The sequence below is a fragment of the Cololabis saira genome, chromosome 2 (genome assembly GCF_033807715.1).
Source record: "Cololabis saira isolate AMF1-May2022 chromosome 2, fColSai1.1, whole genome shotgun sequence".
Classification (NCBI taxonomy): domain Eukaryota; kingdom Metazoa; phylum Chordata; class Actinopteri; order Beloniformes; family Belonidae; genus Cololabis; species Cololabis saira.
The window spans coordinates 13,019,077-13,031,374 of record NC_084588.1 but is presented as its reverse complement, the minus strand read 5'-3'; the positions used below and the strand labels follow the sequence as shown (position 1 = coordinate 13,031,374).

At 41.3% G+C, this 12,298-nt stretch overlaps 1 protein-coding gene across 2 annotated transcripts; it reads right to left on the bottom strand.

Moving 5' to 3' along the window:
- Positions 1 to 375: 375 nt before the first annotated feature.
- Positions 376 to 10,802, bottom strand: ero1a (endoplasmic reticulum oxidoreductase 1 alpha). Of its 2 annotated transcripts, XM_061708851.1 has the most exons (15): positions 10,699 to 10,802; positions 9,612 to 9,731; positions 9,410 to 9,493; positions 9,110 to 9,151; positions 8,893 to 8,969; positions 8,584 to 8,657; positions 8,045 to 8,165; positions 6,405 to 6,463; positions 6,304 to 6,330; positions 6,138 to 6,230; positions 5,813 to 6,059; positions 3,649 to 3,718; positions 2,595 to 2,681; positions 1,793 to 1,926; positions 377 to 1,128 (listed from the first exon to the last, which is right to left on the bottom strand). In XM_061708851.1, exons 1-15 carry the CDS (start codon positions 10,783 to 10,785, stop codon positions 1,068 to 1,070), a joined length of 1,383 nt encoding a protein of 460 aa, XP_061564835.1. In that variant the 5' UTR covers positions 10,786 to 10,802; the 3' UTR covers positions 377 to 1,067. The 2 variants fall into 2 exon arrangements, with proteins under 2 accessions (XP_061564844.1, XP_061564835.1); XM_061708860.1 differs by lacking the exon at positions 6,304 to 6,330 and having other exon boundaries at positions 376 to 1,128.
- Positions 10,803 to 12,298: the final 1,496 nt, after the last annotated feature.

Sequence of the window (12,298 nt, the reverse complement as noted above, 5' to 3'; positions counted from 1 at the left end):
TTGATGATTTATTTGTTTTTTATGTCACTTTTCTTTTTCTTCCCTACATATTCTTCAAAATAAACAAAATTTCCCCTTTTTCCATTAGCTTAATCCCAACGTTTATAAAAAATGACCAATTCCATTTTTGAAGTAGCTCTTTAAATAAAGAGAAAGGAAATACAATTTATTCACTTACCTGGTCAACATAACGTATAAAACGTACATATAAATATATGTGAAATTATTAAATAAATATTCTAAAAATGTTTATTAAGACGCAAATGACATTTAAACAAACATTTGTATTTAAAAGCTGAAGACAACAAAGCTAAATCATAATTTAAAGGATCTTATTTAATATCATAAAATGTTTTTTTAAATCACATTAGATATATAAAATAGAAACTGACGAGTAAAACAAAAGTAAAGATTTATTTTGAAAACCATTTTATCTTCTTTCAACATGTCTGTCAAGGTTGATTAAAGATTTAACTTAATTTCATCACGTCCTGTAGGATAGAAGTTTGAAATCTGAGGCGTACCCGAAGGCACCATCAATACAGTCGAAGATGGTGACAAAGGATATAATTACACTCAAAACAAAGCAGAACATGAATAAAATAATAAAAAATAATGTAATTTTTAAGTCTCGTTTGAAGTACTGAATAATTATTACTTTTTAATTAAAAAAAAAATTATAAACGTGAGCATTTAACCACAAAAGTGCGTTCAGTTTCTTTGCAAACAGCGCCCTCTTCAGGAACAACATATCTGTGCACATCTGATTCAACTGGTCAAAACACGTTTTCATGTGAATTTACTTCAAAAATAACACCTGATCAGATTAAACTCTGAATGAAATGAAAATAAAAATCAAAAAGCAGTGCAAATGTGAAATATTTCAGACCTCAGATTTGAATTTTAACAATAACAATAACACATTTTCTTCATTATAAACTTCTAACAGTCAAAAATGGCGTTTCAGCAGGATCACAGCAGTTGTTGACGTCAAAGTCGCTGGTTCAACGTCTTAAGTCTCTGTTGGAAGTTTGACCCGTCAGAGTGGATGAGTGAAGCTGACGGCGTCACCGCTCCTCTGCGAGCAGCGACCTGAAGGTCCTCAGCTCTCTGACGCTCGTGGAAATCCTGTCAGACACAAACACACATTTATGTTGGTGCGTGTTTTCCATCCTTTCTCCTGAATTTAGGGGGGTTTGGCTCATTTTCTGTTAAATTGAATCAAGAACAAAAGTACATTCATAGAGACAAAGTGTTGACAGGCAAGTAATTTACATTAAAACAAATAACAGAATAGAAAAACAGCAAAAAAGTAAACGAGACAAAGAGACAAACAAAAAAGATCAGGGACATTTACCTGGCAACAATGTCGAAAACAGTTACTGTAGAATAGCACTTCTTTTTTTTTGCTTGAAAATTAATGTTTCAAGTAATAAATATCATTCATTGCCATTAGGTTTGTTTTTCTTTTACAGGGTGATAACTGATTTACTGAACTATTTGAGTTCAGTACTATTTGCATGTCACTGTATGACAACTTGTTCTCCAGGTTCTTGATTTTACATCCATGACGTCACCAAAACAAATTGAAGGTACAATTATATAACTAATGTGTGTAGAGTGCAGGTTAATCAGAGCGGCCAGGTCGACAGTTTGGTACATTTTAAGGAAAGAAAAACCTGCTGAGAAGATCAGCTATATAAATAAAAGAGAAAGGTCTGGACATCTGCAGGAGACATTGGGGCTGCAGAACTTTGTGCTTTGGGTTTGATTCGAACCAACAAACGCTGACCTCCCAAAGGCGTTGAGCAGCGAGACGATCTCCTGCCGGCTGAGCTGGAAGCGTGTCTGCTGGCTGGATTTGGGCAGAGCTTCGATCTGTCGCTCGGAAAACAGGATCTTCAGCGCCGTTCCTAAACCCTGAGTCTGAGGAGGAAACACGGAGCAAAACCAAGACCAGTCACAACGCAGTTTTGTTTCAAAACAACTAAACATTGCAGTGTTTTTCTTTTTCAGAATACACTAATATCTACACCTGTGAGGAAAATCATCAACACGTCCAGCTGTTGATCCGTTCAAATGAACTATTAATGTAAAATAAATACCACTGTCACACTTGCTGTCATGTGACGGTCGTCCAAGCAACGTTTTCACTTATAAACAATGAAGATAGTTTAGTAGTAGAGAGAAACAAGTGAATTTTGGACGGAGTCATAAAAGCAAAGCCAGCCCCACACCTATGGAGGACCAAAACTGATATAATTAAGAATAAAAACTGAAATATATTTTGTTTTTCCTTTTCCTTATACATACATTCCTTGTTTTTAGATTCCCTTGTCTCCTCTTTTTACTTTACCTTTTGCATTTATGCCTCATTATGTAAATGAGGAGGGCTGTCCTTGACACCCCTCTACTATTGGTCAATAGACAGTAAGGAGCGTGTCCTGGGTCTTCCCCCGGTGTTACATTTTTCCTTTGCGATTTTATAATTTTATCCTCCACTCTTCAATTAGTTTTTTTGTGTTCACCTCAAACGACCCCGGCACCATCATGTTCCTGTAAACTATTCCTCAGTCCGTTCAGAAAGCATGTACCTGCAGTTTCCCCCACAAGCGACACTTGAAGCAGCCGACGCAGTCCATGATCCTGGAGATGTTGAGGAAGGCCAGTCTGATGTCCTCCTGGGGGGGCGGGGGGTCCATTTAATGAGGGAAATAAACAAGTAAAATGTTGAAAGAAAAGGACTAAAAATGACAAAGATCATTAATCTGTCACACTGATGGTTCTACTTCTCGCCTCGATACATTTGAACTTTAAGCTGCTTTTGTGTTTGAAACACAGAGTTTTAGTTCTTCATAATTCTCATGTATCTGTAGTTCTATACCATCATATTCACATCATTACTGTAATGATGGAAATGTAATCAAGAAGTTCTTATAATAGATGAAAATGAAGCTGAACACATTGATATTTCAGTAAACCCGGGGATTATTTTCCCTTTAATGACTGATTTAGAAAATAATCTCTGTCCTCAAACAGAAACTGCTTTGTTCTCATCTTTAAAATCAATACATTTGCTGTGTTTTTTTGTTTTTTGTTTTTATGCGAGAGCTGCACGAGTGAAACATCCATTTAAGAAAGAAAAAACCTTCAATGTCACTGAAATACCTTGAACCTGACCAAGGTAATCTTGAATAATAAACTGGTGTAAACCAGACTGGAGACACAAACCATAACTCGTCACTACAGCCTCATTATTTTATAACCGTCCTGATCAGTTTCAGGTGTGTATCCTTGATCTGCTTTTATTTTGAAGGCGTGACTATTAAAATAATTTGTAATTTAGCATCACAACCCTGTTCCAATCTCACTTATTTTTTGAGTTCAGTACTTATTTCAATTAAAAATCTTATCTTAAAATGTAACTATTAACTAATGTGTCAAATAAATATTTCTCTCTTGTTCAAGTGTTAATTTCGCCCCGCGCTCCACAGATCTGCTGCACATCAGCTACTTCTGCTTCAAGCTTCATGTCTCAGTTTTATCACAATGATTCGCTGCAACGTCGATCAATGTTCCAGTACCAGTCTGGAAAAACATCTCGGTACGAATCCAGACCGGTTCTAGGTTTTTTTAATTTCTCCTGACCTTCAGCCCGGCAGCTTCTTTCTCATCTCCAGCGAACAGAGACGTCTCATCAAAGTGCAGAGGGAAAGACCTGGAAGAGGACAGGAGTAGAAGAGGAGAGGAGGAGAAGAGGAGAGGAGGTAAGCAGCAGGTTCAGGAGCGGCGGCGGTGACACTTCAATAACCAAAGACAATAAAAAGGCTACGCCACAGATTCTGAGATTAAATGTTTGTCCAGGATCAAACTCCACACCTGCGTGATGGACTCCAGATCCCAGAGCCACACCAGCCTCAACATGAGCTGCAGCTGCAGGAGGAGCTCAAGTCAGACCATTCATCCATCTCTTATTTACACTTAATCAGACCAGAGACGCTGCTCTTCCTCCTCCATCTCACTGGAGTCGTCTGACCCGGCACCAGATCCAGTACCAGATCCGGTACCAGACTCCTCTGTGGCCCAAAACTGGATGAAGCCAAAACACCACAAGAACAACAGAAGCTGTACGACAGAAGATGTGAACAGATTCATCACCACTGTCACCCTCTTCATCACCCTCCTCCTTCTACTCATCCTCACCTTCTGCCTGATCATCATCATCACCACCTTCCTCCTCCTCCTCTTCCTTGTCATCATCCTCCTCCTCATCATCATCAACTTCCACCTGATCATCATCATCACCCTCCGTCTCCTTATCACCCTCTTCCTCTTCCTCATCTCCCATCTTCTCCCCCCCCTTCCTCCTCCTTGTCACCCTCCTTCTTCTCCTCCTCATCACCCTCTTCCTCCTCCTCATCTCCCATCCCCCCCTTCCTCCTCCTTGTCACCCTCCTTCTTCTCCTCCTCCTCACCCTCATCATCATCACCTTCCACCTGATCATCACCATCCTCCTCCTCATCCTCCTCCTCATCCTCCTCCTCACCCTCCTCCTCATCATCATCATCATCATCATCACCACCTTCCTCCTCCTCATCATCATCCTTTTCCTTGTCATCATCCTTCTCCTCACCCTCCTCCTCATCATCATCACCTTCCACCTGATCATCATCATCATCATCATTTCCCTCTTCCTCCTTCTCGTTACCCTCCTTTTCTCCTCATCAACTTCCTCCTCCTCATCTCCCATCTTCTCCTCCCCAGCCTCTTCCTCCTCCTTCTCACTGTCATCATCATCATCATCATCATCACACTCCTTCTCAACATCTTACTCTTCACCATCATCATCCTCCTCGTCATGTCAGATAAATTGTTTTGAGTTTTTTCCTTCAACTGACGGAGGATGGGCCGTAATCATCTGGAAGGCAGCAGGATACAGTAAGTGCTGGTTCTGTTCTTTCAACATTTTTAATAATATGGGATTTTCAGGATAAGTCCTTATATTTATATTGATAATTGTGGTTATTTCCTTCTTTTTCCTGCCAGAACAAATCTGCATGTTCTTGTTTGGGGCGGTGGAGCCCGTCACAGCTGTCATTAGACGAGGTGTGACCTGGACGGGTCGTCCCCACCACAGAGAATGTCCACTATGACTCCACCCGACCTGAAGTACATCTCTCCAGACCTTAGACCAGGGGTCGGCAACGGCGGCTATAGAGCCGCATGCGGCTCTTTAGCGCCGCCCTGGTGGCTCCTGGAACTTTTTCAAAAATGTTTGACATTTTTTCCCCTTTTTTCTTCTTTTTTTTCTTCTTTTCTCTTTTTTTCTCTTTTTTCTTCCTTTTTCCTTTTTTCTCTTTTTTTTTTCCTTTCCTTTTTAATCTCGACATTTCAACATTTTTCTAGAAATTTTGACTATTTCCTCGACATTTAGACTTTTTTCTCGACATTTCAACTTTTTTCTCAAGACTGTACTTCAACATTAATCTCAACATTTCGACTTTTTTCTCGACATTTTGACCTCTTTCTCGAAGTGCATAATGAAAAAAAAATCTTCCCCCAGTTATAACTAATATAGAAACATGCAGCATGTGTTGCCTTCATTGTAAGGTTTATACAAGACTTTTGATTTTTTGCGGCTCCAGACATATTTGTTTTTTGTGTTTTTGGTCCAATGTGGCTCTTTCAACATTCTGGGTTGCCGACCCCTGCCTTAGACTTTCTCCAGAGAGGATCTGGACCTGTGGTCTGAGCACGTTCCTAGGGAGGATTTGTCATAAACGCATCACAGCAGTGGGTTCTCAGGCTCACCTGGCCAGCTGCAGGACCTCCAGCAGCAGCTCTTTGTGTTTCTGATCCTCCTCGGGCCGGCCGGTGAACAGCCGGACGGACGGCTGCTGGAAGAACGGCAAAGCCTTGGCGAGCGCTCGCAGCTCTATCAGGTAGAGGAAGTACAGGTTGCGGAGCCGCTTGGGCCCTTCGCCGGCCGTCACTTCAGAGTCAAAGCGCTGCCTGAACTCGGACACGTTGTGTCCCCACTTCCTCTGGAACCAGCTGTCTGCAGGAGAGACGGGTCAACAGCTTCAGCACAAGAAGAACCGCTGCAGCGTTGGCCGCCGGGGGTCTGGGGTCTCACCGTCCAGCAGGTATCTGGCGCTCAGGTGGATGTTGATGCTGGCGTGGAGGCCAGAGACGAGCCGGTAGAAAGCCCTCTTCTCCACGCACTGACCTGAGACACAAACAGAGTGAAGATTAAAACTGTCCAAGACTTCATGACGTCTTCAGGTCAAACGTCTGCTCACCTTCCAGCCAGCGGTAGAAGATCCTGCCTGTCAGGAGAACCAGCGGTCAGTGATGGAGAGGAGCTGGAAACATTTATGAGATGAGATGGAAGAGGTCCTACCTTCACTCCCACTGCTCTGGAACAAGCTGGGCATCAGAGGACGCTGGATGGCAAACGGCCTGAGTGGGAGACATGAGGGAATAATCGGTTATTATCAGTCATCAAACCGGGGAGAAAAACCTACTTGTACTGAGGGACTAACATTAGCAACAGCTGAGCTGTTGAACCAGCTGACTCTACTGAGTTTTATTGTTTGATATGAGCTCTGGATGCTCTAACTCAGTGGTTCTCAAATGGGGGTACGCGTACCCCTGGGGGTACGTGAAGGCACTCCAGGGGGTACGTGAGATTTTAAAATATACATATATTTAAAAAGTAGCATCCATGCAAAAATCCTTTAAAAATAAATATTTCATAAATAATTTAGGAAAATATAAGTATAAATTCATAAAATGAATTTTATCTTCAGGAGTAGGCTATTCAACTTATTATCCTAAAACCGCAGAGTTTCCCCCACACCAGGATGGTTCCACCTAACCTGTCAATCACCTGGCTTCACCTGTCAATCACTTGGACCAACGATGGAGTCGTGGTTGAAGCGTAGCAGCAATATTTTTATGTTTAATAAATCAGTTACTGATGGCACAGTGCTCTGTTTTAGGTATTTTTTTTTACCAAAAGTGACCAAAAGTGCTTTGCGCTGGTTAGGGGGTACTCGGCTGAAAAAATATTTCACAGGGGGTACATCACTGAAAAAAGGTTGAGGACCACTGCTCTAACTCATTACTCAACCTCCATCGCGTGTCGAATGGAAATATTCATCATGAACAGATGAATAATAATATTCATGTGTGAAGGATTTTATTAATGTTTTTACATGTTCTAGATGAATTGGCAGCCAAAACACCACTACAGGTGAGGAGGAGAGACTAAGACCAAGTCCAGCTCTAACTTCAGAAGACAAATAAAATTAAACCTTTTATTCTATTTTTAACTCAATTTTTACTTTTTCTTCCACCTTAACACTCCTCTTTTTATTTTTCAACATTTATATTATCAAAGTTATTCAGACTTTTTTCTTAATTTTCCTATATTTTTCCCCTTCACGTCTTTATCTGTTTCATTTCCAACGACTTTCTTCCCTTTTTTCCCCAGCATTCATCATTTACTTCTCCTTTGAGCTTCAACCTTCCTTTTTTCTTCAACTCTCTCTCTAAAAGCCTGGAGAACCACTTCCTCCTCTGTTTCAACCACTTAATCCACATCCACAAGTGAAAACGGGAAGGATAGCGAGTCTGATCCGTGATCGCGCTGGACCCACTCGCATGGTTTGGTGGTCTAAAACCCATGAAGAAGCCTCTGGGAGGAGACTAGTGGGACAGAGTGGCATCACTGGACGCGCTGGACCGTCCCCACTCACTAGAACTGCCCTGTCAGTGGTCCTGCCGTCAGCACAGCAGATCTGTACGCCCCGTGTGGTCATCAGCGGTACTGCTGCACATAGGGGGTTTAAACTGCAGCATCCAGTTAAGGGGAGCAAATCCAACAGAAACAAAGAATCAAACTGACAGTGCACATAATCTGTTGGCAAACAGAAGACTGACCACAAACTTCCCCCGAACATGTCTCAATCAATATTTACACCCTTTCAGCTCACAAACACACTTCAGTAAAAATACAAGAGCGTAGTTGTCGTTTACTTGAAGCAGTTTTCCTCGTAGATGCTGTTCCAGATCTGCCAGGCCTCCGGTCCCTTGTAGCCGGTGAAACGCTCGGGGTTGAGCAGCAGGTCCACGTACTGGGAATCTGGTGACTCCTCATCTGCAAGACGGGGACAGATCCAGTCAGCCTCAATTCAGGAGTCAACTGGTTTCATTTGGTCGACTTCAGAGGGGAGCAGGGAGAATATATGAACGTGACACCTGTAGACGCCTGCAGACACCACCCACCGAGGTTGTGTCGATACAGATGATCAGAGATCTTAAATCTGTTGATATCTGCTCAACATTTTACACTCAGGTTACCAGTACATGCTGAAAGCTGCACGTTATCATCAGATTCTCTGAAAATGTTGTCTTCTATTTCCTAACACTACAAGAAAACGTGATCTTTCTGTGTCTCAGACGTGAGTTGTTGTGTTTGGCCATTCAGTTCAGGCGGGAGACTGCACCGCGTCCCTCCACCCTTTGGCTCGAGGTGTGGTCAAGAGGTGTGGCGCAGCTTGACCGCAGATCCGTACCGTCCACGATGCAGAAGCGCTCCGCCTCGTCGTCGTGCTTGCTCCAGTTCTGCAGCGCCGCTCGGGTCTCGTCGCTGAAATCAAACACAGAGGTTCAGTTCACCTGACCAGGTCAACGTTGGGGCATTAAGAGGTCAGAGGTGTCACAACTAGTCAGCTCTGCATCCTTAAAAACCCTGAAAGTCTGGTGTCACTAGCGAAAGATAAAATAATTTAAAAACTAACCACTGAAAGCGTATATTCCTAACTCTTTAGCTGAGCTGGGGGTGTTTCTACGCTGGAATCTTCCTTTAATTGATTAAAACTCACCTTAAGGACACGTCTACAGCCCCGAGATGCTTGGAATGCTCACATTCATCCAGCTGCTCGTTTGCTTCCTTTGAATACTGAAAGTTTCAGAAAGTGGATGGAGGTGCAGAAGGGCCGTCACACGAAAGAACATCATAACCATCTACGTTTGATAAATAAATGTTTTCTCACATACTTTTTACATTACTTCAGGCAACGTTAATCCTGGATGACTCACCTTGTCGTGCGAGGAGGACCGGATCCCCTCAGGTACCTCGTTCTGTGGGTACAAACAGTTATAGTGAGTTAAATGTGAATAATCCTCCACTTACACCTGGTGTCAACATGCACACTGCATCTGGATTACACAGCTGACGCATGCGCCTGAACGTCACGTTTACAGTTTTCATGCTCACAGCCTGACCCACATATAAGCAGTGGTACTCTTCAGATGAATCAAGATATAAATCACATGTTATTCCAGGTTTAAATGAAAAGTAAAGTGTTTTTAGAGGACGTTAGATGAGCTGAAACTCACAGGTGAGCAGGGCTTCACAGCACAGTCTCTCAGCCCACAGTGGCTGTCGGCCGTCCAGAAAGGGCACGGTTTGTTCAGGTTCACCTGCCGGCCCAGCAGAAAGCTCTTACATACAGTATGTGTGTTAAGGGTGTGTGTGTGTGTGTGTGTGTGTGTGTGTGTGTGTGTGTGTGTGTTTGAGAGAGAAGTGAGTCTACTCTACCTGGTTGAACCTGAAGTAATCAGACTCCAGGAGAGTTTGAAGTTTGGGGAAGAGCTGGTTGTTGTTGAATTCATCGATAGTCTCCACGTCACAGGTGCAGTCGTCCAGGTGACCTGTGACCTTAGACGGAAACCAGACTGGTTACCTCTCCTTGAGAAACATCTGAGGGCCAGAACTTCCTCTAACCAAATCCACTACTTTGATAGAAGTTCAATAGTCGTCTGATGTTGGACTGAAAATTTGATCCTGTCTGATATCATTTCATGTGATGGTTTCAAGTTTAAGGAACCTTTGAACTGAGTTTAAAAATAGATAAATAAATAAAAGGATGTACAGTAGAAAGAGATTCTGGTGGACTACTTTAAGCCAAGTTCATTTTCATTTTCATTTTATTCTTTATTTCATTCAAAAAACAAAACAATTTAATACAAACACAAATACAAATGTTCCTAACTTATGAATGAAAAGGGAGCAGAAAGATGAAGAATCTTATCTGATCTGCCCCTTTCACAAATAACATAAATTAAAAATAATAATAATAATAATAATAATAAAAAAAAAACAACTAAGTGAATAAAAACAACTAAAATAAAATTAAAATAACATTAAAATAAAATTACCACCGCCTACGGGTATGTCAATCAAACTCAACATTTTTCGTTATATTTCCTTAACATACAGGCTTTCATTTTTCTTTTGAATGTAATGTTTGATTTGGATTGTTTTATGAGTACATGAAGATGTTAATACATGTCTTTTGATTTGATCAAGACTTCAGCACTCAGACATAGTTTAACAAGAAAATTACTTGTCTTTCCCCCCAAGTCTCATAAAACAATTAAAATAGTCTAATTCAGTCCTCAGCCATTTTCAAAACTTTATTTTCTGTTTCCAGTTTTCTTCCTCTGATATGGCTGGTTTAGCAATAATATAATTGATTGGACTTTATCGTCAGTTCTTGTTGTTTTTCCCTCCAGAAGCTCCAAGTTCATAAAATGGGTTTAAAAATCACGCTCAAACTATTCTACCTGACGTCTTTTAATTTAACTCTTTAAACCAACATAACTATAGAGCGGATGTGTCTCACCTGGCAGAAACACCTGCCGAGCGCGGATCCGCACACCTGGAGGAAGAGGAGGAGGAGGAGGAGGAGGAAGACCCCCGGCTTCATCATGACCTCTGCTGTTTCCGCGGACCACCGTTTGACCACCGACCTACTGTGTCCGAGTGTTTGTTTAATAAAACCCCGGCTGGAGTCGCAGCTGCAGGTGCAGGAGCTGCTCTGACGACACGAGCAGCTTCCTCACATTTCCTCATTTCCACCCGAGACGTGTCCTACGTGACACCAGCAGCTGTGAGAGACTTGCATCAGAGTTATAGGTTTAAACGTAGACTACACAATGAATCACACTTTTACTGTAAACTCATTTCCCTTCCTGTAATAATACTACAAATAATAACAAACAAAAAATGAAGGGATCTGTATTACTGTAGCTTCTGTAGGTCCAATAGTTTAATCATCATATAAGTAGTTTTATAACATTCACAAAAAGATATACGAGTAACATGATGGAGTTGGCATTAAAGCTTAACTATTCTTAATTATTCGGTTCTTTCATAAATATAATGAATGTTACGCAGTTCACTTTCAGTTTACGTCTGTGATGTAATGACACGTTTCAGACACACGGGGGCGACAAAAAGCGCATACGGTATTTATTTTTACACACGTCAAGTAATTTTGCAATTTAAAACTTTCCAGGGAGTGTTACCGTCCCAATAAGAGTAAAGTTATTTATATATTTTATTCTTAAAAATCAAATTAAAGTGTAAAAGTTCAAGACAGTGGCTCAAAGGTGTTCAAATTAAAATAAAAAAAACATGTGAATGGAGATCTGTGAGTGTTAAATGGATGTTCAATTTCATTAACTGACAATTTCTTTTATATTAAACATTCGTTCACAATTGTGAAAATGTTCAAGTTTGGTAGTACGGAAAAGTACTAGGAAAAAAAACACTTTGCCACTTTCCTGACATTCACAGTCTCACAATTGACTTGGTGGTCTGGATAAAGAATCTTTACTCAAAAATAGTCCGAATACATGGCCGGGAAACTTCAGTAGTTCAACATATCGTTATTATGTTAATTACCGAATTAAACATTTTAATGTTGTTAATAAAATATTAACTGATTACTAATGTTCCAGTTTGGTACAAAAGAAAAGAAACAACTTGTTTTTAACAATATTAATTATCTGTATGTACATTTATATAAACCACAGGAAGTTGTAGGCCACATCAGAACATGAGAAGAGCTGGCTGGATGCAGGAGGTGGAGCGGGTGGAGGATCCATGCTGAATAACAACGGCACGTGCATAACCACTTCCCGTAAATCATGTTGCACACATATTAAATGACCAGCAGTCTCCCTCTGTCACTCCTCCACGCTGTTGTGGTCGTTGACCACAAATAACTTTTTTCTGAGTTTCTTCAGTTTGTTAATGACCCGAGTTTCCTCTCTTGCAAAGCCGCGGCCTTTAATTTTGGCAGCCAGATTACGGTTGTGTAATATGCTGGTTTATGACGTCCACGGCTCTGAGGATGAGGAGTTCACGGACACGCTCGTCTTGTTATCAACAAACCACAACCCCTCATCAGTTCTGTTGACATCAGCCCTGACCTACGA

Bases quoted from the DNA above. Each gene is read 5' to 3' on its own strand.
- ero1a (XM_061708851.1), bottom strand. From the start codon at position 10,785: ATGATGAAGCCGGGGGTCTTCCTCCTCCTCCTCCTCCTCCTCTTCCTC. The intron at 9,152-9,409 runs GTGAGTTTCAGC...TTGTACCCACAG, and splicing joins CTGTGAAGCCCTGCTCACCT to AACGAGGTACCTGAGGGGAT. The intron at 8,970-9,109 runs GTGAGTCATCCA...TGAAACTTTCAG, and splicing joins GGTCCTCCTCGCACGACAAG to TATTCAAAGGAAGCAAACGA.